General features: G+C 36.4%; 1 protein-coding gene across 5 annotated transcripts in view; it reads right to left on the bottom strand.

Moving 5' to 3' along the window:
* Window positions 1–22,885, bottom strand: part of NFKB1 (nuclear factor kappa B subunit 1) — a 161,615-nt gene that overhangs the window by 3,168 nt on the left and 135,562 nt on the right. For all 5 annotated transcript variants that reach the window (XM_074276224.1, XM_074276226.1, XM_074276225.1 and 2 more), the window contains 9 exons: window positions 21,678–21,866; window positions 20,052–20,193; window positions 14,922–15,036; window positions 8,064–8,265; window positions 7,373–7,542; window positions 6,507–6,609; window positions 4,733–4,857; window positions 2,845–2,911; window positions 2,384–2,556 (listed from right to left, as the gene is read on the bottom strand). In XM_074276224.1, the coding sequence (XP_074132325.1) occupies window positions 2,384–2,556; window positions 2,845–2,911; window positions 4,733–4,857; window positions 6,507–6,609; window positions 7,373–7,542; window positions 8,064–8,265; window positions 14,922–15,036; window positions 20,052–20,193; window positions 21,678–21,866 (1,286 nt within the window). The remainder of the gene's footprint in view (window positions 1–2,383; window positions 2,557–2,844; window positions 2,912–4,732; window positions 4,858–6,506; window positions 6,610–7,372; window positions 7,543–8,063; window positions 8,266–14,921; window positions 15,037–20,051; window positions 20,194–21,677; window positions 21,867–22,885) is intronic.

The following is a 22,885-nucleotide window of genomic DNA, read 5'->3' as shown; positions in this document are numbered from 1 at the left end:
ATCATAGTAGAATGACAAAGAAAACATATAATTTTTTTGAAAAAAAATTCCTGTTTCATCTCTTGAAGACCATTCAGGACATCAGTAAGGCTCTTTATAGTGAGCATAGAGAAAGAAATGCTGAGATAATAAAACCTCTCAATAAAGTGGAGCTTGGAGGGTTTCCCTGCTACAGTTATTGAAAAACTACAGGGGGCTGGATTTTTAAAAGAAAGAAAATGACTTCATCACCATGCTGTTTCTACAGTGTGCATCAAGCCACAGTCTGAATTCTTAGTCATCAGCAGGATGAGAGGCTTCACCAGAACCCATCTCTTGTTGCCCACTCTCTGGCACCAATGGCATTTCCACTGGACAAAAATGTGCATGTCTAACCCCCTCATTCTATCAAGCAGGGCTACTGAGCTAAGAGGACTGTGAAGAACTATGCTCTCCTACACTCTTGCCCACCTTTGTCTACTTTTGTCCGTGATGGTTTCTGCCCCTTTCTCGAAGGGCCTACTGAAGTCCTTGAAACCCCAGAATAGTGCCAGGAACAAATGGTGTGGCCTCTGTGGATCCTCAGTGTTAGGAGATCGTACAAATGCCAACAACCTAGCCTGGCATGATGTTTGGGGCACCATAGTGGACGAATCAGCTGTCCTGGCTTGGGGGCTCAAGCCCTGCTTCTCCTTTCTCACTGCCAGAGTTTAGACGAGACTTTTCCCCTTCCAGGGTCCCTTTTCCCACCTGTTCAGTGCCCTTCACCTACTCAAATCTCTCCCATGTCTCCCTATTGCCTCTAGGGTAAAATGCAAATCTTCAATCTGGTGACTTCTACATAATGTCTCTCTCTCATCTCCCTTCATTGTCTTATGTTGACATGTCCTTCCTTGTATTCAATGTAAAATGAATAGCAATTGTTTCTGTTTTGGCCAGAAACACTAAAGTTCTTCCCCTTCAAGAATGATATTTTTTAACTAGGGAAAAGAGGCCATTCTCTGCCTCATTTCTTACTCAGAATGGGTATTGCCTCAGTCATATAGATCTGGGAAAAAACCTTTGCTTAAAAAGGTATTCAGGGCAATGTCTTGTAATCCTGATCCATATCTGGCCACTGGACTCAGATGATTCCTCTGCGCAGCCCCTTCTCACTTTAATTCCAATCAGTTGCAAGACATCAGGTGCTAGTATCACCTCCCTGATGTCATGATTTGCTTTGAGAATGAAGGATAAACAACAATAACAACTTAGGGTACAAACCCTTGTTGGGAAGCAGGGATCCAACCAGGGCAACTTTTCAAATTTATGAAGAGACTTCTAGGATCCCAAGGCATCATTTCAGTAACCCAGGAGTATAAAAGGTAGCATGTATGGGTTTTTCTAGAACTACAGCCTCCTTCCCTTCAGGAACATGAATAAAACCTATCCTTATTTCATTACCAAGCACCCCAACTTTTCATATTCCAAACTTTCACCACAAATCCTACTAATCAGGGTGGTTTGCCCCATTCTGCTGAAAACACTTAATAGTTTAGCATTTTTCTATAGTAAGTAGAAAAAAGTAATTATCCCTTTCACAATGCAGGGATTTAAAGCATTGTATCCCTGTGGTCTAGGAAATCTGCATAAAACCTTCATATAGGTGAATAAATCTGAATTTTTCTTTTTTTTTAATGGGATGTTTGCAGTACCTTATTGTAAAGTTTGGGTTAAAGATTTGGTCTTAGACTACATTATACAACACTATAAATATTTTTATGCATTTCTGAGTTTCAAAACTTTTTCTGTGTCATCTAATGGCTTTTGCATGTCATCTGCAGTTTCCATAAAAGTCCCCCAAAATTCCCATTTATTTTCATTTGCTGATCCCATGACATATCGAAACTGCAGTAGGGAAACTCGTGATGTGGAAGGGATAAAGGGAGCCAGAAAAAACAGTGGATAAAGCATTAGAATCTGAAAGAGCTAAGTTTGTTTGAATCCTGTCTCAGATATGTGACCCTGGTGGATAAGTCATGAAACCTCTTTCAGACTCAGTTTCCTCATCATAAAATGGGGATAAAATTAGTTCCTACTCTCACAAGGTGGTTGTGAGGATCAAATGAGGTAACATCTAGCAGATGCTAGAGCTATTATTGTTGTGTTCATTTTCTATATATTTTTTCCCTAGAGGCCCTGAAAAACCCCAATTTGTTTGATAAGAGCCTTCTCAGATAAGGCAACTTTACTATTGCCAGTCAGGATCACTGGGTTACAAAAGCAACCTGGGGACAAGAAGTACTTTTCTTCCTCTGAGTTTTGGGGGCGAAGGAAGGTGGAGGAAGCTCTGCTTCTGGGTTAATGGGGGCTGACAATGCCAAGGCTAAATGCAAATGAGCAAATGCTTAAAACAGGGCATCACCTCATAGTTGTCCATTAGAGTTTTGGAAGGAGTAGGACTCAGTCGGAAGGCATTGTTGAGAATTCCCAGACCTAATTTCTGTGCCAGAGTAGACCAGTTTTTGTCTGGATCAGGCATTTCTAATAACTTATAAAGCTGCAACTTTGCATCTTCATTCAGCTGTTTCATATCTCCTAAAGGGAATAAGAGACAAGACAGAATGAATTAATGGTTCATTATAGCATTGTTCTCTAACCATCTCACAGTGGAAGCACTTTATTTTGAGGAGCAGTCAGTGCCCTGATGAGCAAAATTAATCTGTATTTCATTAGGTTAAAACTGGGCATTCTCCTTCCTCATGCCATTAGGATCTTCAAATCAAAAATGAGAACTTATGCTTGACACACTACAAAACACATTTCTCCCCCTAAAAAACATGATTTTCATCTTAAAGAAGAGATTCATATGCCACCATAACTTACCTTGTACCAGTAAATCACTGGATGTTGACTCTGATTGATATGGCTTTCCATTTAATATGTCATAGACCTGTTGAGAAGACGAGAGGAACGTTATATTTTAATGGAAGTGTCTGAGGAAAACTCTTCCCAACACCTCAAGTTCAGAATCCTTTATTTTCTTCACCTTCTGTATTAAATTGCTAGCTATTAGGAAAGGATTTGAAAAGTGATTCTTTGTGATGGGAGGAGTGCTACTTTTTCTATGTGTCTCCCTATTACTGTGAAGACCTCCTTAATGATTTCAGGTCCAGGGAAAGCAAAGTAGATCAAAATGTATTATTGTGAAAGGAGTACCTTTGTTTGCTCAGGGCCTCAAACAATGATAATGTCTGGGGATGCTGAAGGCCAAGGGCTTCTTGCTCTCACAAAGCCTGGTTGTGTGAAGGTGGGTGCTGTCTGAGCTTGGTTTGTAAATGTCTGTGCTGTAAGCCAGGCCAGAGCAGGCTGATCAGTCATCTGAATGTGGCCGGGGGAATCTTACTGCTTCTTTTCTGGGAGGTAACTGGGAACCTATTCTACACTGTGAAATAAGCATGCATTCTCTCTCAGGGGTCCTTCTGGTCCTTGTGCTTTCTGACCTTCCCTATTAAAATTTTCTGTCACAGAAATAACTTGAATTCAGATCTTCCCAATTCCAAGGCTTGTTCTCTATCTTTCCTGCTAAATTGCCTCTCAAATTCACTTGTATTGAGGCAGAAATACTGAAACAGTTTAAATTAATGTTATCTTAGAAAAAAACAGGAAATTTCAAGCAGTTATCAGAAGTTGGGGGTGATGTTAGGAGGACAGACTGAGGGATTGTTTTTGGTGCCTCCCCAAAATTATAGAACATAAGCAGCTGCCTGTTTTTAAGGCCAGTCAAGGAAACATGCTAGAATTAGCATTAGTGGTATAATCACTATTTTAATGTTTTTATATAGACCACATAACAATATAAGTAACTTGACAATAGTAGGATACTTGCATCAATAAATGGGACATTGCTCCAGGATGGTCTTGGCCTTGAGACCTGTCTTGGGACACTGAAATGGGTCACTTTCTCAAAAGACCTTAGCATACAGCTCACAGATATAAGAAGCTATCCTTCAAGGGAAAATATGCAGTATCTCTGCCAGGGATCAATCATGGCATCAATATGAAGTTCTGAATGTGAGATGAGCATTCTTTAACTCGTGTGTGTGTGTGTGTGTGTGTGTGTGTGTGTGTGTGTGTGTGTGTGTGCAAATTCAATGCCTCCCATTATACTCTAAGGTCCATATAATAGCATTCTGTATGCAGTAGACACTTAATAAGTATATTTGAAATGACCTGGAATCAGAAACCCACTTACATTCCTAGAGCTTCTGCTATGTCAGAAGTCTTTACATCAGCCCTGATCCTCTCCTGGCCCCTCTCACTGGGCCAGCCCAGGGAACCTTAACACATTCCCCTACTGCCTTTTCAACTCCAGAACTATGGAACTATAAGCAAAATCCCTACTTAATCTTGCTGCAGTCCTAAAAGGATCACACTCGATGTTTAATGCCACATGCTTCATGCCACACAGCAAAGTCAAGATGCCAATGATGAGAGGTTCAGACGTGGCTGAGTCTCCCTTTATACTGTTATTTTTTCCTTTTACTCACAGGTCTTATCATAGTAATGTCTAATATTCAGAGTCAAAGTGGCCTGGGTTAAGACAACAGAGGCTTTTCAAGGTGACAGGATATGTTTAGAAGGAGGATTTCTAGAAGAAATGAGAACAAAGTGTTCAAGGAGTAAGAAATCAGGAGAACATCAATTGGCTGCCTGACATGTTCTACTCTTTGCCTTCTCAGGAGTTTCTCTCGACCCTGGGATCACCACCCACCTGTGAGTTGGCTGCCATATCCAGAGGTGTAGTCCCAGGAACTACTCCCTCATCTTCTCCATCCTGTTCCCAAGCATCATCCAAGTCAAACAGAGGTTCAAAGTTCTCCAAAAGAGGGTCTGCACCTGAGGAATAATAGCATATTGGTAGGGCTCTGGACTGGAAGTTAGGAAGACCTGAATTCAAATCCAGCCTCAGATCTATTAACTCAGGGGTCCTGAGAAAGGGATTGCCAGTTACCTAATTTCCCTCATCTGTAAAATAAGATAATACTAACACCCACCTACCAGGGTTGTAAAGATCAAATGAGATATAATTTGTCAAGTCCTTTACAAATTGTTAAAGTGCACCTATATGAATGCTAACTAAAATAGTGAAACTGTAGCCTCAACCATCCCCATTATTTTGAATTTGAATTGAATATGAAATTGGAAATATATGAAATGTAGACTCTTGATCTACAGAAAACAACATGTAGCTTGATTGTGTTACATATCAATGATTAAATATCATATATTTACTTAGCTTCCGTCTTCTAGGTGTCAAATCTTTGTACCTTTTAAAAAACTGTGGGCTATAATTGTTAGTGTTGGAACATAAGGTCTTTCTTGGGCTGTTGGATAAGAGGGTGATTAACATCCTACAGGTAGAGGAGAAAACTCCACCTGAGAGGTGTTGTGAATTCCCCTTCCTTCATTTCACTTGAAATGACTTCTCAAAAGTAACCAAAAATATTTAGTCACAAGGAAGTGTATAAGGGAATAACCCAAGGCCGGTAGTGACTTTGGTATATCTTGCCATGCAAAATAACTTCTTCCTACAAATGCTTAATATAAAAAAAGAACACCACATTTTGTCCATGTCTCCTCATTAAGATATTATTTCCTGATATCCATGTTGGCAACTAGGAACCATTTTTCATATAGTTCTGCTCAAAATCATCATTACCTTAAAAGGAAATAAGGGCTGTATTCAGTGTCTCTGGAGTCTAGTACTCACAGAATCAAAGAAGGCACTTAATGAAATATTTGTTGAATTATCCGCTGATAAACCAGTGAAATTCAGGCACGTAAATTTAATGCATAAAACGAGAAAATCTGGGCTTCACAAATTTGTAACTTAGAAGTTCTATGCCCCACTTTTTATCTCTGTGTATAGGAAATGCATGCTTACTTCAATGAAATGTGATAAAGTCTTGTGAGAAGCATTTATTTTAAGGATTTAAAACTTCTTTCTAAAGGTGCCTCTTAAAAACAAAGTAATAATTGTCTTACCAGGCTTAATGCTGAGATACAACCTATCTAAGTTCATTTTCCTATTTCTAAGAGCTATGTGGAGGAAAGAAATCATGAATGTAGGCACCTACTTTTTCCTTCTTTGCAAAGTAATAACTTTAGTACTATTACATGGGAGAGTTTTTTCTTACTCTGGGACTCTGAGGCTTCCCAGACTGGTCTCTCAGATATAAATACAAGCAGTTCTAATTTTAGGAAAACCTGGTATGCTCAAATCTACCTTTTTCAAAACAACCAAGATAGGAGTGATGATCCGCATTATAAAAATATGACAGTATAGTTTCTCTCAATAACAAGCATCCTTAATACACTTACAATAGGTTCTAGTTTAGGGAAATTCCAAGTATACCTAACTTTGCAGCATATTGAGATCTATATTATAGAGATGCATGTCAGCCTTCTTCTTTCAGCACTAATTGATGCCTGCATTCAAAGTCTGACATTTTCTGCAACCCCCCCCCCCATGCAATTTGACTTACCTGCTGCTTTGAGAAGAGCTGCTAATTTTGTGGACCCTCGTCCAGCAGCAATATGAAGGGGGGTGGTTCCATCATATGTTGTGCTGTCAACATAGGCATCACCCTAAAATACCACCCATCAAAAAAGAAAAAGGGTGAATAGTGTGCCTTCTTTTAGGTTCATATTTCCTCATATTGGTATGGTTTTTCCCTAGACATTCCCAATAACTGCATCATTGTTGGCTCTGCTTTGTCAAAGGGAGGAAGGGAGGGAGGAGGAAGAGACAGAGAGAGAGAGAGAGAGAGAGAGAGAGAGAGAGAGAGAGAGAGAGAGAGAGAGAGAGAGAGAGAGGAAGAGGGAGAGGAAAAACAATTCAAGGTAATGAACTTGGGGAAATGAAGCTATAGTCAATGTGGAAGTTGAATAATTGGGTGTGGAGAAAAAGTTATTACTGACACTATTTTTGAAAAGAAGTTATTCAGGGGTTAGAATAGAGCACTGATGCTGGGGTCAGGAGGATCTGAATTCAAATCCAGCCTCAGATACTTACTAACTCTGTTAACTTAATACAGATTGCCTCAAAAAAAAAAAAAAAGTTTTAATAATGACTTTTGCTTTGTTTTTGACAGTTGTTCCCGAAAATACAACACTCTCCATTTCCTGCCAGGTTGAACCCACTTTGTAACAAAGGAAAAAAAAATTAATAAAAACACTAGCTATGGAGAGAGGATTTGACAGCATATAAAATGTTACAGGCTCACAGGCCTCTTCCCTTGTGCTTAACCCTTCTCTTCCGCAAGGAGGCAGGCATGTTTCAGTATCTGTTCTGAGCTCTGTCCATTTTTCAGTTTGCACTTTTAATTAAAAGGATGGTGAGCACACTCACCTCCAATAACAGGCAGCCAGCCAAAGATACATTCTCTTGTTCAACAGCCAGATGCAGGGCAGTTCTCCCAGACGTCTGTTCCTGTGCATTGACATCTGCTCCAGCAGCAATCATTAGCCGAAGGCAGGGCATACTGTTGATTAGCATGGCCAGGTGAATCGCATTCAAGCCTATGGCACAAAGTACAAAATGCTGGAGTCACCAAAAGATGATGGTAGCCTAGTGCCAAGAAAGGAACTCTTGGAAAATCCCCAAAGATCAGTTGCAGTTCAGAAAGCCCCTTTCTGCTTCTTCTCCTCAATGATCCAAAGTCCAAAGTTAGCTCTTCTAACTAACAAATTTATTCCTCTTGTGACATGATGTTTCTTTTCTTGTTGTCTCCTCTGATGGGCAAAATATAGCATTCTTTGAAATAACAGCTCTTCATTTACCTTTGGTTGGTTGTGTCTTAGCCGTCTCTTTAGCCACCTAACATGTGCCAAATTTCCTCTAAAAGCATTAATTGATTCCATAACAATAGTAGTAAGTTATGAGATGATAAAAAGTAGATCTAGTTGAATATTTAAAAAGGCAGACATTTACTGCGTGACCATCTACTTCAGCTACAGAAGCAACTATAGAAGCGGCAGAAGAAACATTAACAATTTCAACCATTCATTTCCATGCAAAGCCAATGTGATTTTTTTCCTACCTTCACCATTGGGAAGATCGATAAGTGGTGATATCTTTCTGTGCTTTAGTAATATGCTCAGAATTTTGTCATCTCCTTCCTTTGCAGCTAAGTGTAAAACTGAGTTACCCAGGCGGTCCAGAAGGCTCACATCAGCTCCAGCCCTCAATAGATCCTCCACCACGTCTTCCTGCTTGGTGATGACTGCTAAGTGCAAGGGGGTCTGGAAATGGTAAGGAAAAGCAGGCAGAGCCCATATTAGTTAAATGGGGAAAAGAGTAAAATCCTGCTATTTCTATAATGTTTTCAGAGGAAGAAGAGTTCAAAGATTCTTATTCCTATAGCCACTTGGATGCCCCTGGCAAATCTCTTTCTCTTTCATACTATAGGGATGAGGGCACTTCATCTACCAAGTGATACCAAGATTGGCATCTCTTCAATCAATACTATTATATGAGATATCTTAGAGACCTTAATGCAATTAACTTAAAACTGCAAGAAGATTTTTGGGACACTTTATAAATTATAGGGTTACTAAATAGAAGCATATTAAATATTAATTAGAGTTTGTGTTCCTAATTTTGTCATGCTAAATTTTCTTTTATTTTCATTAAAACGGGTTAGGATCACAGTAGAAAGAGACCAAACCCAACCTCTTCATTTAAAAGCAAGAAACTAAGACTTAGAAAGGTTAAATACTTTGACTAATATCACACAGTAACAAAGCCAGAATTTGAACTCGGGTTCTTTGACATCAAATCAGTACTTATTCTATTGTGCTGTTCAGATGTGACCAATTCTTTGGATTTCTTGGCAAAGATACTGGAGTAGTTTGCTATTTCATTTTCTAAGCCTTTTTACAGATGAGGATACTGAGACAAATAGGGTTAAGTGGCTTGTTCAGGCTCAGGTTTACTCAAGCAGATGAAGCTTCCTGACTCCAAACTCTATCCATCATGCTACTTAGCTATTCAGTCATTCCACTTTTCTTTACTGTTATTTGAATTTCTTTCTAGAAGGGCCAACATTTTTACAGGTCAGCATCTCTACTCAAAACTTTGAGCCTTATTTAAGGGCCTCTTTTGGCTATTCTTCATAAGGTCACTACAACCAGAGCCCTCTAGTTAAGGAATGTGCTATTATCTGCTTGCTGTGTTTGTTAAGTCTAATCCAGGGATTCCTCCACTGTGAGTGACTAAGGGACTTCCTTGGACCCCTACAGGGACCCAAGAAGCTCACTGGATATTGGAGGAGACAAGCTCCTTTGCATTTTGCAGGTGGCCAATTTCACTATATAGGAGGCATTAAGCGATGGATTGCTGGATAGGATGTTGTGAAGACCTCATGTTAAGTGAAAGATGTGAAGATACCTTGAAAAAAGGCAAGATAAAGTCATAAAAGCAGCTATCTTCTAAAAATTGAGATCCGTGGCAATAAAATAGCAATATTTTATTTTTATACAAATGAACCTGTTTCACAGAATTGTAAGAGTGTAATCTACACTATTTAAAAAAATGCTGGTTTACCCTTCAGTGAGCAGTTACTGATTGTGCCATAGGGCTGACCAACAGCATCCTGGGAATGTCATAGATTATGCCAAATACATTTAGTGGAAGGAGAAAAGCTGATGTCTTCCAGGGCCAGGTGTTGTATTATTTGATGATAAGAGTCCCAGCATTTCTCTAAGGTTTAATTACATTAATTATCAGGGCTACCATAAATTAATAAGGAAGAATGCTTCTTTTTTAATACCTTAAAAAAAAACCAAACAAACAAGTTGTGAGCTCCTCTGATTAAGTTAGTCTCTAAACTGAGGCAGGAGCCCAGTAACTAATCTTCACGATCAATAAATTCAATTTAACAAACATTTATTAAGCAAGTGCCTACGGTATATCAAGCACTGTGCTAAATGCCAGAAGAAAGCTGAATATGAACATTAAAGAGAGCTGCACATGGTAAGGTTTGTGAAGTGTTTCATGTTCAAAACAGCCTTTTGGGGTAAGAACTAAATCCAGTACTTACTATACCTAGCAGCTAGTTGGTATAGTGGATAAAGTACAGGGTCTGCAGTCAGGAGAATATGAATTCAAATCTAACTTGAGAACTTCCTAGTGTGTAACTTAACATCTGTCAGTCTTAGTTTCCTCAGCTCTAAAATAGGATAATAATAGTACTTGCCTTCTAGAGTTGTAATTAAAGAAGAGGGCATGGAACAGAGTAAGCACTTAATAAATGTTTGTTTTCTTCCTTCCTTATAGTTTTTTAAATCCTTTTATGTCTTTGGATTTTTAGTTGGAAAAAAGGAAGGTCAGAAATAGTTTTGTCAGAAGGAAGGGGATAAAACACATTTTTTAAATGTGCAAAAGAAAACAGAAGGAAGGTTAAAAGGAAGTATAAACAAACATGCCAATTTAGAAAGTATTTTATAAAAAAAGATGAAACAGATTTATGGTTTCATATAGAATTTTTTTTGTGTGTTGCATGCCTATGGAAAAATCTGTATTTTTTGAAGTCCGAGTTTAGAATAAAAAAAATTAAATAAAAAGGTACTTTGAGAAGTCAAAAATCTTTGAGCTATTGTGATTTATGTTTATAACAATATTTATTATATTTATACTTATGACAATACCATCAGCCTAAAGTAGGCCGGGATTATTTTATGGAGGAGGAAGCAGAGAAGCAAGATAATTTAGCCAAAACCTTCTTGTCAAATAAGTGATATAAACCAGGAATAGCATACCTCCCACAACTCCTTCTGAAGGTATCATTTTATAAACTTTGCAGCCTTGCTGGAGCTGTGGCCACAACAGGAACTCTGATTATGGCCCTTTTACTCCTTCCTTCAGCTTGGAGCTGCTCTGGAATAAATTAGTGGGAAGTTGTTGGCAGACATGTGGTCCAGTGGATTGAGCAGAGGACTAGAATCAGGAAAACCTGAGCTCAAATTCTGATGCAGACACTTATGAGCTATGTGACAATGTCACCTACCTTTTCTATTTCTGTTTCTTCATCTGTAAAGGAGTTATAATAATAGCACCCATATCACAGAGTTGTCATAAAGCTCAAATGAATAACATGTAGAGCACTTGCAAACATCAAAGGAACATATAAATGCTAGCTATCATTATCATCATCATCATCATAAATATGACTTGCCCCAAAGTGGTTCATGGTTGATTATTTTTTAATTAATTTACTGAAACTTTTGCACTTTTGCAATGTATGTGTGTCCAAGGATTAAAAAGCCCTCATCCAACTTTACCTGTTTAACCTATATTATATTGTTTGCTACATTGAGGGGTGATGGGGAGAAAAGGAGAAAAATTTGGAAAAAAGGTTTTGCAAAGATGAATATTGAAAACTATTTTTTCATGTATTTGGACAAATAAAATACTATTAAGAAATTCAAAAAAGGGAGGGGATTTTTAAAAAAAAGAACGGCTTTCCCCCAATTACATAAAATTCATCAGTAGGTGGTAACATAGCTGTGCATAGGTCCAGGTTTGGATTACTTATATTAAATACATTATTGAGCCTTTCTAGCACTTGGGAGTCAGGATACTGGATATGAAACTCAAATGTTTGATCTTGGGCAATCTCTCCAAGCTTCAGATGTCTCATCTGTAAAATGAAGGGATTGAAGGCAGTGGCCTTTGGGGCCCTTCCAGCTCTAGATTTACAATGAAGTTAATACATAAGACTGGTGGAAGGAGTCCTTGGCTAAAATGAAAGCACTAAATAAATGTGCATTTTTATTACTGGGGTGTTTGCTGTTCCATTTTTTGCTGCTTCATCATTCACAGACACTGATTAGATCTCCCTTGGAAAGGGAAGGAATGTGATGCTGTTATTTTTCAACAAGCACATTTTTTTCTAATTAAAATAAAAAACTGGTTGAAAGAAGCTGTGAACTTAGGGTAAAAATGATAAGGTGAGATTGTATATTGACTAGAGAAGCTCAAGGATCTGTGATTGTTTACATGGGGTGTTTACTGTTTGACTTCCTGAAGGATGAGGCTTTTTGAGTTTCTATGGCCTACTTCACCATTCTACAGCTAATATGGTAATAGATATCTCCAAAGTTAATTGTTTTTTAAGAGAACACGTGTCCAGCTTATCTCTGCAAGCATGCTTAAAGCCCTTGCAGATTAGTAGGATTGGCATACCCTAATACAAATTCTAAGAATCCAAGATTCCTTCCATTCTACAATCTATTGGCTGAATTCTAATCGCTTGTATTATATTTTCTTCCCCAAAATAACTTTCAGTTAGTTGACTCTCAAAAAAAAATCTCCTTCAGTGAGTATATCTACTATTTTCTTGACCTATAGATTTTACTTAAATTTTAATTATAAATATTTTCCAAATTAAATTTTTTTTCTCCTTCCCAACAATGGGCTGGAAAAAAGTCCTTATAATATATATGCACAATTAAACAAAACAAATTCTCTCCTAGGTCAGTGCTTAACACAGTGCTTGGCATATAGCAGGTGCTTAATAAATGCTTGATGACTGATGGATCATGATAAAAATATGACATACAATTTTTTAAGTCTCAGTATTATACATCTTAACTATGGGGAAAAAACTAAGAGAAGGATCTTTTGGTGGTGATGCAGAATAACACTTTAATTAGTTCTTTGGGGAAATTTATTTTGAAAAACTTAAGATAAAAAAAAAAAGACATAACAACAATCTGGAGAAATAACCCCTAGTGTCCCTGGCCCCAATGCCATGTTACTAAAAAAATTAAGTATACATATTCTCATCAAGGTTGTTTACTAGATAACCCTTAAAAATGAAGTAAAGTTGCATTTGTTTAATCAGACATAATATTGAAATTGAGGCAACGAGGTGGCTCAGTGGATAGAGTGCTAGGACTGGAATAAGAAAGATCTAAATTTAAAACTGGCCTCAGACACTTACTAACTATGTGACCTTTGGCCCTAGCTGAATTTAAAAAAAATCTAAAACTAGGCCCATACCAAAGCTCTCACTATGTGAGCCCTCCTGCAAATTATGAGTCATGGACCAAGGGAGAATCCCCTACTTCAGTCTCCCTTTTTATGTCATAAGAGACCAGTTCCTTTATTATTTTTAGCATAACACTCAAAGAAAGAATATGTTGAGAAATCAGGAATGCAGAACTTGTTGTCCTTCAAGAAACAGTGACCTATCATGGGGGAAAATACATCACTTGAGAGTCGCACAAAAATAGCTTAGTGGATTTTTGTTGTTTTAAAATAAATGTATTTTTTTTAAAATAAAGAACTGGGAACTTCATTAAATCAGTATACTAAAACTAACAACAAAAATCTTTACTTTATATTCTAGCTCAGAGCAAGATAGTCTAGAGAAATATTTAAATAAGGGAAAGGATAAAGAGACAATTGAAAAAGGCAAAAGGAAAATGAGAAAGGGACAAAAAAGGAGAAAAGGTGGGAAGTAGGTAACATTGGGATAGAGAAAGACAAAAAGAGAAGGAAGAGAGTGGGAGAAACACCGTGACATGTAGAAAAGGTCATGTCCATTTCAATGAAGACCTTTCTCCTAGGCACAGAATGGTGGATAGTCTTTTCTTCTGTATGGATGGAGATAGCAAACATAATAACAGAATAAGTGTTCATAGTGTTATGGCCAGTTGTAGTATGGTAAAAGTGGATCCACTAATTCTCCAACTAGAATCATCTTCTGGATATATTTAAACAAAGGGTTTTAGAAACCTTTGTAATGTACTCTGCAATTTCTTTTATGATCCACTTAATTTTGAGGGTGCTAAAATATCTTATGGGCTTCTTTTTTTTCTTTTTCTTTGGTTTCCTTTCCTTTTCCATTTTTTGAGACACAACCTTTTCTCCTGAAATCATCTGATTTTGTCAAGTAGTTATAATTTGAAGCACTTTTTTTTACCTAAATATTTTTGATCCTTTATGTAAATTTATACTGGACCTTCAATAAAAAGTATCCCCTCCCAATAATCTTAGGCTTTTTTTTTTTTTTGTATTGTTGACTGCTAAATTTTCTTCTCCTTTCTTTCCTAAATACATAGTGAAAGTACTAACAAAAGTACAAAGAACAGAGAGTAAGTGACTGCCTTACCTAAGGTTTTGAGTCTAGAGTGGTTTAAATTAGGATTAGAGTATCTTCCTCTGCTCTTATTAAAGTTGTGACACAATGTATATAAGACAAGGCACCTATCATATTTTATTTCCCTTTTCCAATATTCTGAAATAAAAACAAAGCCTCTAAATCTGGTATATTTTTCATTGTTATTCAGTTACTTTTCTGTCATATCCAACTTTTTGGGACTCCATTTGGAGTTTTGAAGGCATAGATATCAGAATGACTTGCCATTTCCTTCTCCAACTCATTTTATAGATGAGAAAACTGAGGCAAAAATGATGAAATGATTTGCCAAAGGTCACACAGTTAATAGGTGTCTGAGGCCAGATCTGAACTCAGAAAGCTGAATATTCCTAATTTCAGGCCTGACACGCTACCACTGCTCCAATCAACTATCCATATTATTTCATTCCAAGATGTTAAAGTTAATTGTGTCACAATTTCTATGAAAATAATGGCTTCTCTAGACATAAAAAGGTTCTTTTTCATGGAGCAAATGAGCTGATACAGAGGATTTAAAAATATTAACACTAAAGGCTTTTCAAAGCTTTGCCACATTTTTGTAAATGCATATAGGGATAAGTGCAAAGAACACATAATCAAATCATTTGTTGGATGAAATTTATTCAAAGTCTAATATGGCCCATGTTATAGATTTTGGACGTTCTTATATTGCCATATAATTTGAGAAATTTCTTTAGCCAACTTTAAAATTTTAAAAATCAGTTTTTAATATAAACTGACATTTCTGCTTACCTGATAGAGATCATTTCTCATGTTAATGATGTCATCAGAAATCAAACCAGATATCACTTCTAGAAGGCTCCGTACCAATTCAGCATGAAGATGGATGATTGCTAAGTGCAAGACACTAGAATGTAAAGATAATGACATTAAACAATTAGTGAGAGGAAAATCAGGTAATAGATTAATAAGTTCATATTTAATGATCTATAAGTACAGAAATCAGAAGTTTCCTAAGAAAAAGATGACATTTGTCCCTGGTAATCTTTTTTGAGTGTCCAGTTTATGCTGAACCTAGATGTCATTGAGTGATATAGCCAATGTTGTAACCTAGATGCCATTGGGTGATAATGACCTAGCCAATGTTGTAAGCTAAAGAAAATGGAAGAAGAAAACTGAACTATTAAGAGTAGACAAATACTTGTGTCCTCAGTGATGCCAAAAATTAATTTTCCTGGAGAAGAAATGTTAAAATGTAAGACTTATTAAGTTAATTCCCAATTAACAATGTGAAAGCACATTTCCTTACTTAGGTTGCTTACAACCTAGCCCAAAGATTCATGTTGGCTACAGTCTGGTAAAACCTAGGGATTCTCAGTATGCTATTTTGAAAATACATAGAATAGGGGCAGCTAGGTGGCGCAGTGGATAGAGCAGTAGCCTTGAATTCAGGAGGACCCGAGTTCAAATCTGTTCTCAGACACTTAACACTTCCTAGCTGTGTGACCCTGGGAAAGTCACTTAACCCCAGCCTCAAAAAACAAACAAACAAAAAAACATAGAATAAAACATATAATGATAAAATAAATTAATTATTTTGAAATATAGTGAGCAAAATGCTAAAAACAAGTTCATGGTCAAGAATGGTTGTTATCTGACCAACAGGATGATTTCAGAGAGGCCTGGAGAGACTTACATGAACTGATGCTGAGTGAAGTTGAGTAGAACCAGGAGATCATTGCACACAACAACAAGATTATACTATGATCAATTCTGATGAACATGACTCTCTTCAACAATGAGATGATTCAGTTTAATTTCAATGGTCTTGTGATGAAGAGAGCAATTACACTCAGAGAGAGAACTATGGGAACTGAGTGTTGTTCACAACACAGCATTTTCACTTTTTTTTCCATTTCTTTTTTTTTTTTAATTTTCACTCTTTTTTGTTGTTGTTTGCTTTCATTTTTATTTTACTTCTCTTTTTTTTTCTTGTGTGGCATAATTGTATAAATATGTATACATACATTAGATTTAACATATATTTCTACCATGTTTAGCATAAAAATTAAATTAAAATTAATTAAATTAAATAAAGTCTTAAAAAATGGTTGTTATTCACTTGAACCTCTGCTCCAAAAGGACAGACATCTGTTCCATACAAAGTAATAGAGAGGGCTCTCTACTGTGGAGAGTGCAATCCCGATGGCTACATTGTTCAAATGCCAAATGTAGATTTGCTTAAAAGATTATTTTTTGGAGAACTCACACAAGGTAAGTGTTCATAAGGATGTCAGAAAAAGTGATACAAAGACACTCTCAAGATCCATCTGAAGAACTTTGGAAATGATTGTATGACATAAAAGACTTTGGCAAAGGACTGCCCAGTGTGTCATCAAAGAAGGAATTGCACTCTGTTAGCAAAGAAGAATTGAAATAGCTCAGAAGCAAAGGGAGATGTGCAAATTTAAAGCTTTCACCTCAAATGTTCACATGGACTCTTTGTGCCCAATTCGTGGTAAAGCATTTTGGGTTCATACTAGTCTGATCAGCCATAACTGAACACACTATAACGTAACCTAGTGATATCATTTTGATCTTCTATGAAGATGAAGGACAACAATCAACCAATAGAGAGAGTTGCTCCCAACATCCAAAATATCACATAGCAAGAAGCCATGATAGCTAAGAAGTGAAAAGAGCTTAACTCTGAATCAAGGGAATTTTACTAAGACATGTTACTTAAAAAATAAATTATATTCAGGATTAAATATTGGCATATTCAGGGTTGAAAATTGGCAGGGAGAGGCTTGTATTATGTGAAAAGTATTTTCACAAAAATGATATAGTTATGTTCTATTGAGGTACTCTGCTGTAAGATTTCTATCCAAACTTGAAAACTGGGGAAGATATTATGCATTTAAAATCATTGAAAATGTCACAGTTTCCAAAACTTCCTAAAGAATTTCCATGTGTATTTCAAAGAAGAAGTAATTTCCCCTCCCCATGGGGATTTTCCTATGATCAGGAGTTTTGATTTCTTTTTTTCTCTTGTCATTCATGTGATGACTCATGGCCACAAAATTCAGATTGTTAATTAGCTAAAGATGAAAAAAGCCTAAGGAAAATGAACCATGTTAGCAGGAAAAGATGTCTATTGTATCTATTACTACAAATCATTCTCTTTGAATGAACCTCAGCTTTCTAATCTAATGATGATGATGATGAGGAGGAGGAAGAAGAGGAAGATAATAAATTGTTTCTTCTTCTATATTGTCATATACACTCTGGTGCTCAGATGGATGCTGCTGTTCTAAATAGTTCATTCAAATCCTTCAGACTAGTTATGTGTAGATAAGGATAGGCATTCATCACCTTTTTTCTTAGGATTCTCAACATTAACATATTTTATTGCTTGGCCTCCCCTGCTTCTATAATATTTACACTTTACACTTCTCGAGTAGCCATTGCTTTTTCTTTTTTCAATGTATCTTTATTTAATAGTATAATGAAAAAATAAACACTTATGCCAAATAGTGACAGCAAAGAAATAATTAATCTAAATTTCCTTTTTTTTTTACAATTCTAAAATTTTTTACGATTCTAAAAATATTTTATTTCATAGGAATCAATTTGTAGATAACACTTCAACTTCTATTTTTTAATTCAGCAAAATTTCATGTAGACCTTTTCATATTTTTGCAGTTAATAAAATTTTCTTTTAGTTAATAAATTTTTTCTTATTATGATGATTTCCTCTGAAAAATTCACTAGAAAAAGCACTACCTTCTTTTATGGTTTTCTCTTTGAATTATATATTATTTTGTACTAAAAATATTTTCTGGCATAGTTTTTGTGGCACTAGACATAAAGGCTGTATGAATTCTCTTGTATTGTATAATAATAAGGTCAGTGGTTGTACCACATCCTTGATTGTACTACAAGGAATGAGAGCATTGATCTCTGATTGCCTGAATACCAGGTTATTGTTGACTTTAAGGATCTGTTTCATTTTCAACCAAAGTTAAGGAAAAACCATCTTAGTGATGAAACTGATTTCAGATTTTAGTCAAAGCTGTTGAATTGTGATAGTTCATCACAGGCCTCTGAGCCTGTCAGAAGACCACAATAAAGGAACTCTCTAGATTATTTCCAAAGAAAGCTCAAGGGGTTTGGCCAGGTATGATGAGGACAAAGTTTAAACTACAGTAAGTGCAGAAATGGAAAGCACTGTGCATAGGAATCCTTGACAGATGCTATCATGATGACATGAACCAAATACCCTAGCTAGGTCAAACCAAGGAAAAGATTTAAGTATGAAAAACCAACACATACACTATCATTAATCAAAGCAGCATAGAAAAAAGCAATGATTGCAACAGAACATAATTACTTATTAAATCAATAAGCATTTATTAAGCAGCTACTATGTGCCAAGTACTATACCAAACTTTAGGAATGCAAAAAAAAAAATGCCAGAGACAGTCCTTGCCCACAGTCTAATGTGAAGATGATATTTAAATAATTATAAACTACAGACAAGAAATTTACAGGATAAATTGAGGATAATCATAGACAGAAGGTGGGATTAGGTAAAGCTTTTTGTAGAAGGCATTTTAGCTGGGATTTGAAGGAAGACAAGGAATCCAGGAGGCAAAAGTGAAGAGAGAGAATTCTAGGCACTAAGGACAGGCAATGAAATGCATGGAGTCAGAAGACAGAGTGTTTTGTGGAGGAACAGGCCAATGTCAGAGAATCATCGAGTACATGGAAGAAGGTAATATGGAAGAAAAGTGTTGAAGGCATGGAGGTATGGTGAGAATTTAAACACTAAACCGAGAAGTAAAGGGGAGGCACTGAAGTATATTAAAGGAAGGGGAGGGGAGGAGGATATGATCAGAACAGTAGCTTTAGGAAGATCAGTTTGATAACTTCTCTGTAGCCTTTTGAAGAATGTTTCAGTGTAAACTCTGTCTAATGAGAACAGTTTGTGGCTAGACTAGCAAAAAAATGTTTTTAGAAGAGAAAAAAGACGCCAATGAGGGCAAAGTGGTGTTGAAGATACTGCAAATAGTATCTAACAGAGAGGAATAACCTGAAAAAAAGTAGGTGACCTGAGGATGGAAAATTTTAGAAAAGGAAACCATGTCTTTGCCCCAAGGGATGTGCCCAGGGGCTGAGCTAAGCAGAATGGGCACTACAAGCTAGAGGGTCTGAAGGCTCATCAACAAGGTCCACTTAAAAAAAAATCTGAGGCACTCATTCAACCTTGGGACAAAATAGATGACCTCATCATGGGACCCGCTTGGAAGCAGTGTCTGGGGTGGTGAGCACTCTTCCAATAATTAGAGTAATGAGTCAAGACTTCTCAAAAAGGATTGGTCCTCTCTATAGTGCATTTCAGTCCTACTTGACAGCAGGCTGGTCTAATTCAGACACTTCTATGTAATGATGATGATAATCCTAGCAAGGGAAGAGTGAGGTGATTGATTTGACAGAGCCCCTTGGGCTTCTTTTGCTTTCCTTTTTTAAAATCTAGATAGCTGAGTGGTACAGTGGTTAGAGCACTGAACATGGTGACAAGAAAATCCAAATTTAAATTTTGTCTCAGATACTAGCTGGTGTCCCTGGACAAGTCACTTAACTCTCAGCCTTTGTTTCCTCACCTGTAAAATGGGGATAATAATAGTACCTACCTCCAGAGATGTTGTAAAGATAAAATAATGTAATTGTAAAGTGTTTAGCAAGCCTTAAAGCATTATGCAATGTTGGCTATTATTACAGTTGTTATCTAAATGTCTCAGAATGTTCCCTACCCCAGCAGTCATTTGACAACTTGATGCATTCCTTGCCATCTCTAGGTCCATTCCTCTCTCCTTTTCCCCTCCCCCAACTTCTTGTTCTCTATACAGTCCAACTTACTTGTCCCCATTGTCATCCTGAACTGCAGTAAGATGGCACTGGACAGCTAGTAACATCTTCACATCGCCAGTCACTGCATAATCAAAGAGAGCACTAGCATGCCGTTTAGCAAGCTGCATAGCCTTCTCTAGGAAAAGGTCACCTGCAAGGTAATCAACAGTCTCCTTCAAAAAGCTGATAGTAAGTCATAATACAGTATCTTCTGCCTATTTCACACAAGCAATTACACCTCAGTTGACAAATGGTCAACGTACAGAAACTTTTAACCAATTAACCTACTTTCTCTCTGAGAGGTGCATTGTTTTCCTGGCAAGGATTTGAAGGCTTACATTAGAAGAAACATGGAAGTCAACAATCCTTCTAAAAAATAGAAGTCTGAGAATTCAATCTAGTATTTATTAAAGGGGAAAAGTACTTGAGGGAGAGAACTAGAGAGATCTACTTAAGAAATAAGCAATCTATTATTTTGATCCTAATTCTTCCACTCTTGATGAGAACTCTCAACTTAAAAATCCAAACCATATTGGGTTGGATAATCAAACCATATTGAGATGGATAATCAATCCCTTAGTAAAGTCAACATTTCATTAGATTTTACTACCAGCAATTTCTAAGGCAGATTTGGTATATATTAAAGGTTAAAGTTACTGCTCTCTGGGAAAAATTAGGTCCCTTCCTTCAGAAATTATAGGAAAGAAAGGGACAGCCTAGCAAAAACATGTAATTTATATGCCTTTGGAAGACAGTTTCCATGAGCCGTTAGTGTTTTTACAATTTATTTCCTTTTGGCAAATAGCCTAGAAATATCACAGTTTCTAAGCAGTTCTTAGTATTTTCAGCAGAGGGCAGGAATAATCATCTAGAAAAAGTTGTTAAGCCTGTTTTGTTTTGAGACAAACCTAAGTCTGAGTTTGGTTGAGAATTCTAAGTGTGTCTGGCCTGAAGAAATTGGGGAGCATTGGGGAAGTGGAGGAGTGGAAAGAATAATTTTAAAATATGGAGGTTATCTACAAATTTCTGAATGTCTGTGATGTAGAGGGATTAGGCTTGTTCTGCTTGGGTTCTGAACATAGATTTAGGAGTGACAGGTAGAAGTTGCAAATAGCAGATGTAGGTTTGATGTAATAATCATAGCTGCCTAAAATTCTTTGGAAGTCAGTGAGTTTCCTATCCTTGAAGATCTTTATTCAAGTCCAGATTACAACTTTCTGGAGGTGTTGTACTTTTTTAGGTTAGAATAAAAGATTTCTACTTCCAGATTTTGTGATTCTACTTCTAAAACAATTCAGTGGGCTGCTAAGGAAAGTTAAGGCAAATCTTTTTTGAACTTTTAAAAACCATGAGACACATTCTTCTGGAAGATATCTTGTGAGGCAGTTCCACTTGTAAAAAAAAATTCTGCTGACAGTACTAGTGGAATAGAAAAAAAGATCTGATTTATATTTTCTATAGTGTGTCCCTAGAGTATAAAATTTTTACAAGATATTCTATATTAGGTATTAACATGTCAATTGATCTTAATATTAAAAAACAACCAATAAAACTTTTTAATCAGCTTCAGGATATATCTTGCTATTCAGAACCTCCCCCTCCTCAATAAAGATTAATCATTTACTTATCACTCACCCTGCAACCTACAATCTTCCTCCTCCACTCCTACTGTACACGTCAAAGTAACCTCATCTTCCCCAGTGACTCTGGATTTATCTTCTTGCTCTGTGGTTTGTAGTATTTTCTCAGAAAGTTCTGTAGAGTCCCTATCATCACTCTGGTCACAACTTTCATGGTCTTGCTCATATGAGGAGTCTAGAGTTTCTAAAAATAATGAATAAAGATTAGCTGCTTCTCAGTCTAATCAATTGCTCCAATTATAATATATGTTAACATATCATATTAAGGACTCCACTGAAAATGGAGAAGAAAGAAGTTATTTATAGACTTTTAAAAATGCTTATTAAAAAGCAATATCATGTTCAACAATTTTCAAAATTTTACTTTTATAACCTTTAAAATTAAATCATTGTTATTTTAAGAGGTTAAAAGCTTCTGTCAATTGTAAAATGAACTTTTTAAAGTTAAAATATATAAAGAAGTTTATAGAGAACCCTTTTTTGCTCTTTGTATATTTGACTATTTATGTTTACATTCATTTAAAAAATTAAAAAAAAGAAAAAAAAGTTTTTTAAAAGCCCAGATAACTCTCTTTTTTTTCCTTCTTGTCTACTGATAGCCTAAGTATGCTTTGAATGTTCAAGACAGCTAAGTGGCACAGTGAATACATCACTGGGCCAAGAGTTAGGAAACCTGAATTTAAATCTAGCCTCAAATTCTAAGTCACTTAAATTTTTTTGCCTTAGTTTCTTCATGTGTCAAATAAACTAGAGAAGAAAATGGTAAACCATCCTAAATCTTTGCCAAGAAAACCCCAAAAGGGCTCATGAAGAATCAGGCTTGACTGAAAAACAAAATAGGTCAGCAGTTCACAAAATAAGGGCAATGGATTCCTGGGGGTTCCCAAGGACCTATCCAGAGATCTGTAAGGGCAAAACTATTTCCATAATAATACTTAAATATTTTTTATCAATTACATTTGTTCAGGAGCTGGACTTTCTTCATATACTTTAGAACAACATAATAATTGTAGCAGACTGACTACAGAAAGATGAGAGTCTACTTTTCTTCTATTATGTCAAATACAAGAGAAATTTGGGAAAAAAAGTAAAATAATGACATTTTTCTCAGTCAAATGCTATTTTTTTGTCCTGGAAAAAAAGGTTGGATTCTTTCCCATAAAAATTTATGTATATTAATATGTCATGGGGTTGTTATTTTTA

Source organism: Sminthopsis crassicaudata, chromosome 6, assembly GCF_048593235.1.
Source record: "Sminthopsis crassicaudata isolate SCR6 chromosome 6, ASM4859323v1, whole genome shotgun sequence".
NCBI classification, from domain to species: Eukaryota; Metazoa; Chordata; class Mammalia; order Dasyuromorphia; family Dasyuridae; genus Sminthopsis; species Sminthopsis crassicaudata.
The sequence above is the reverse complement of the archived record's forward strand: the minus strand, read 5'-3'. Positions and strand labels throughout refer to the sequence as shown.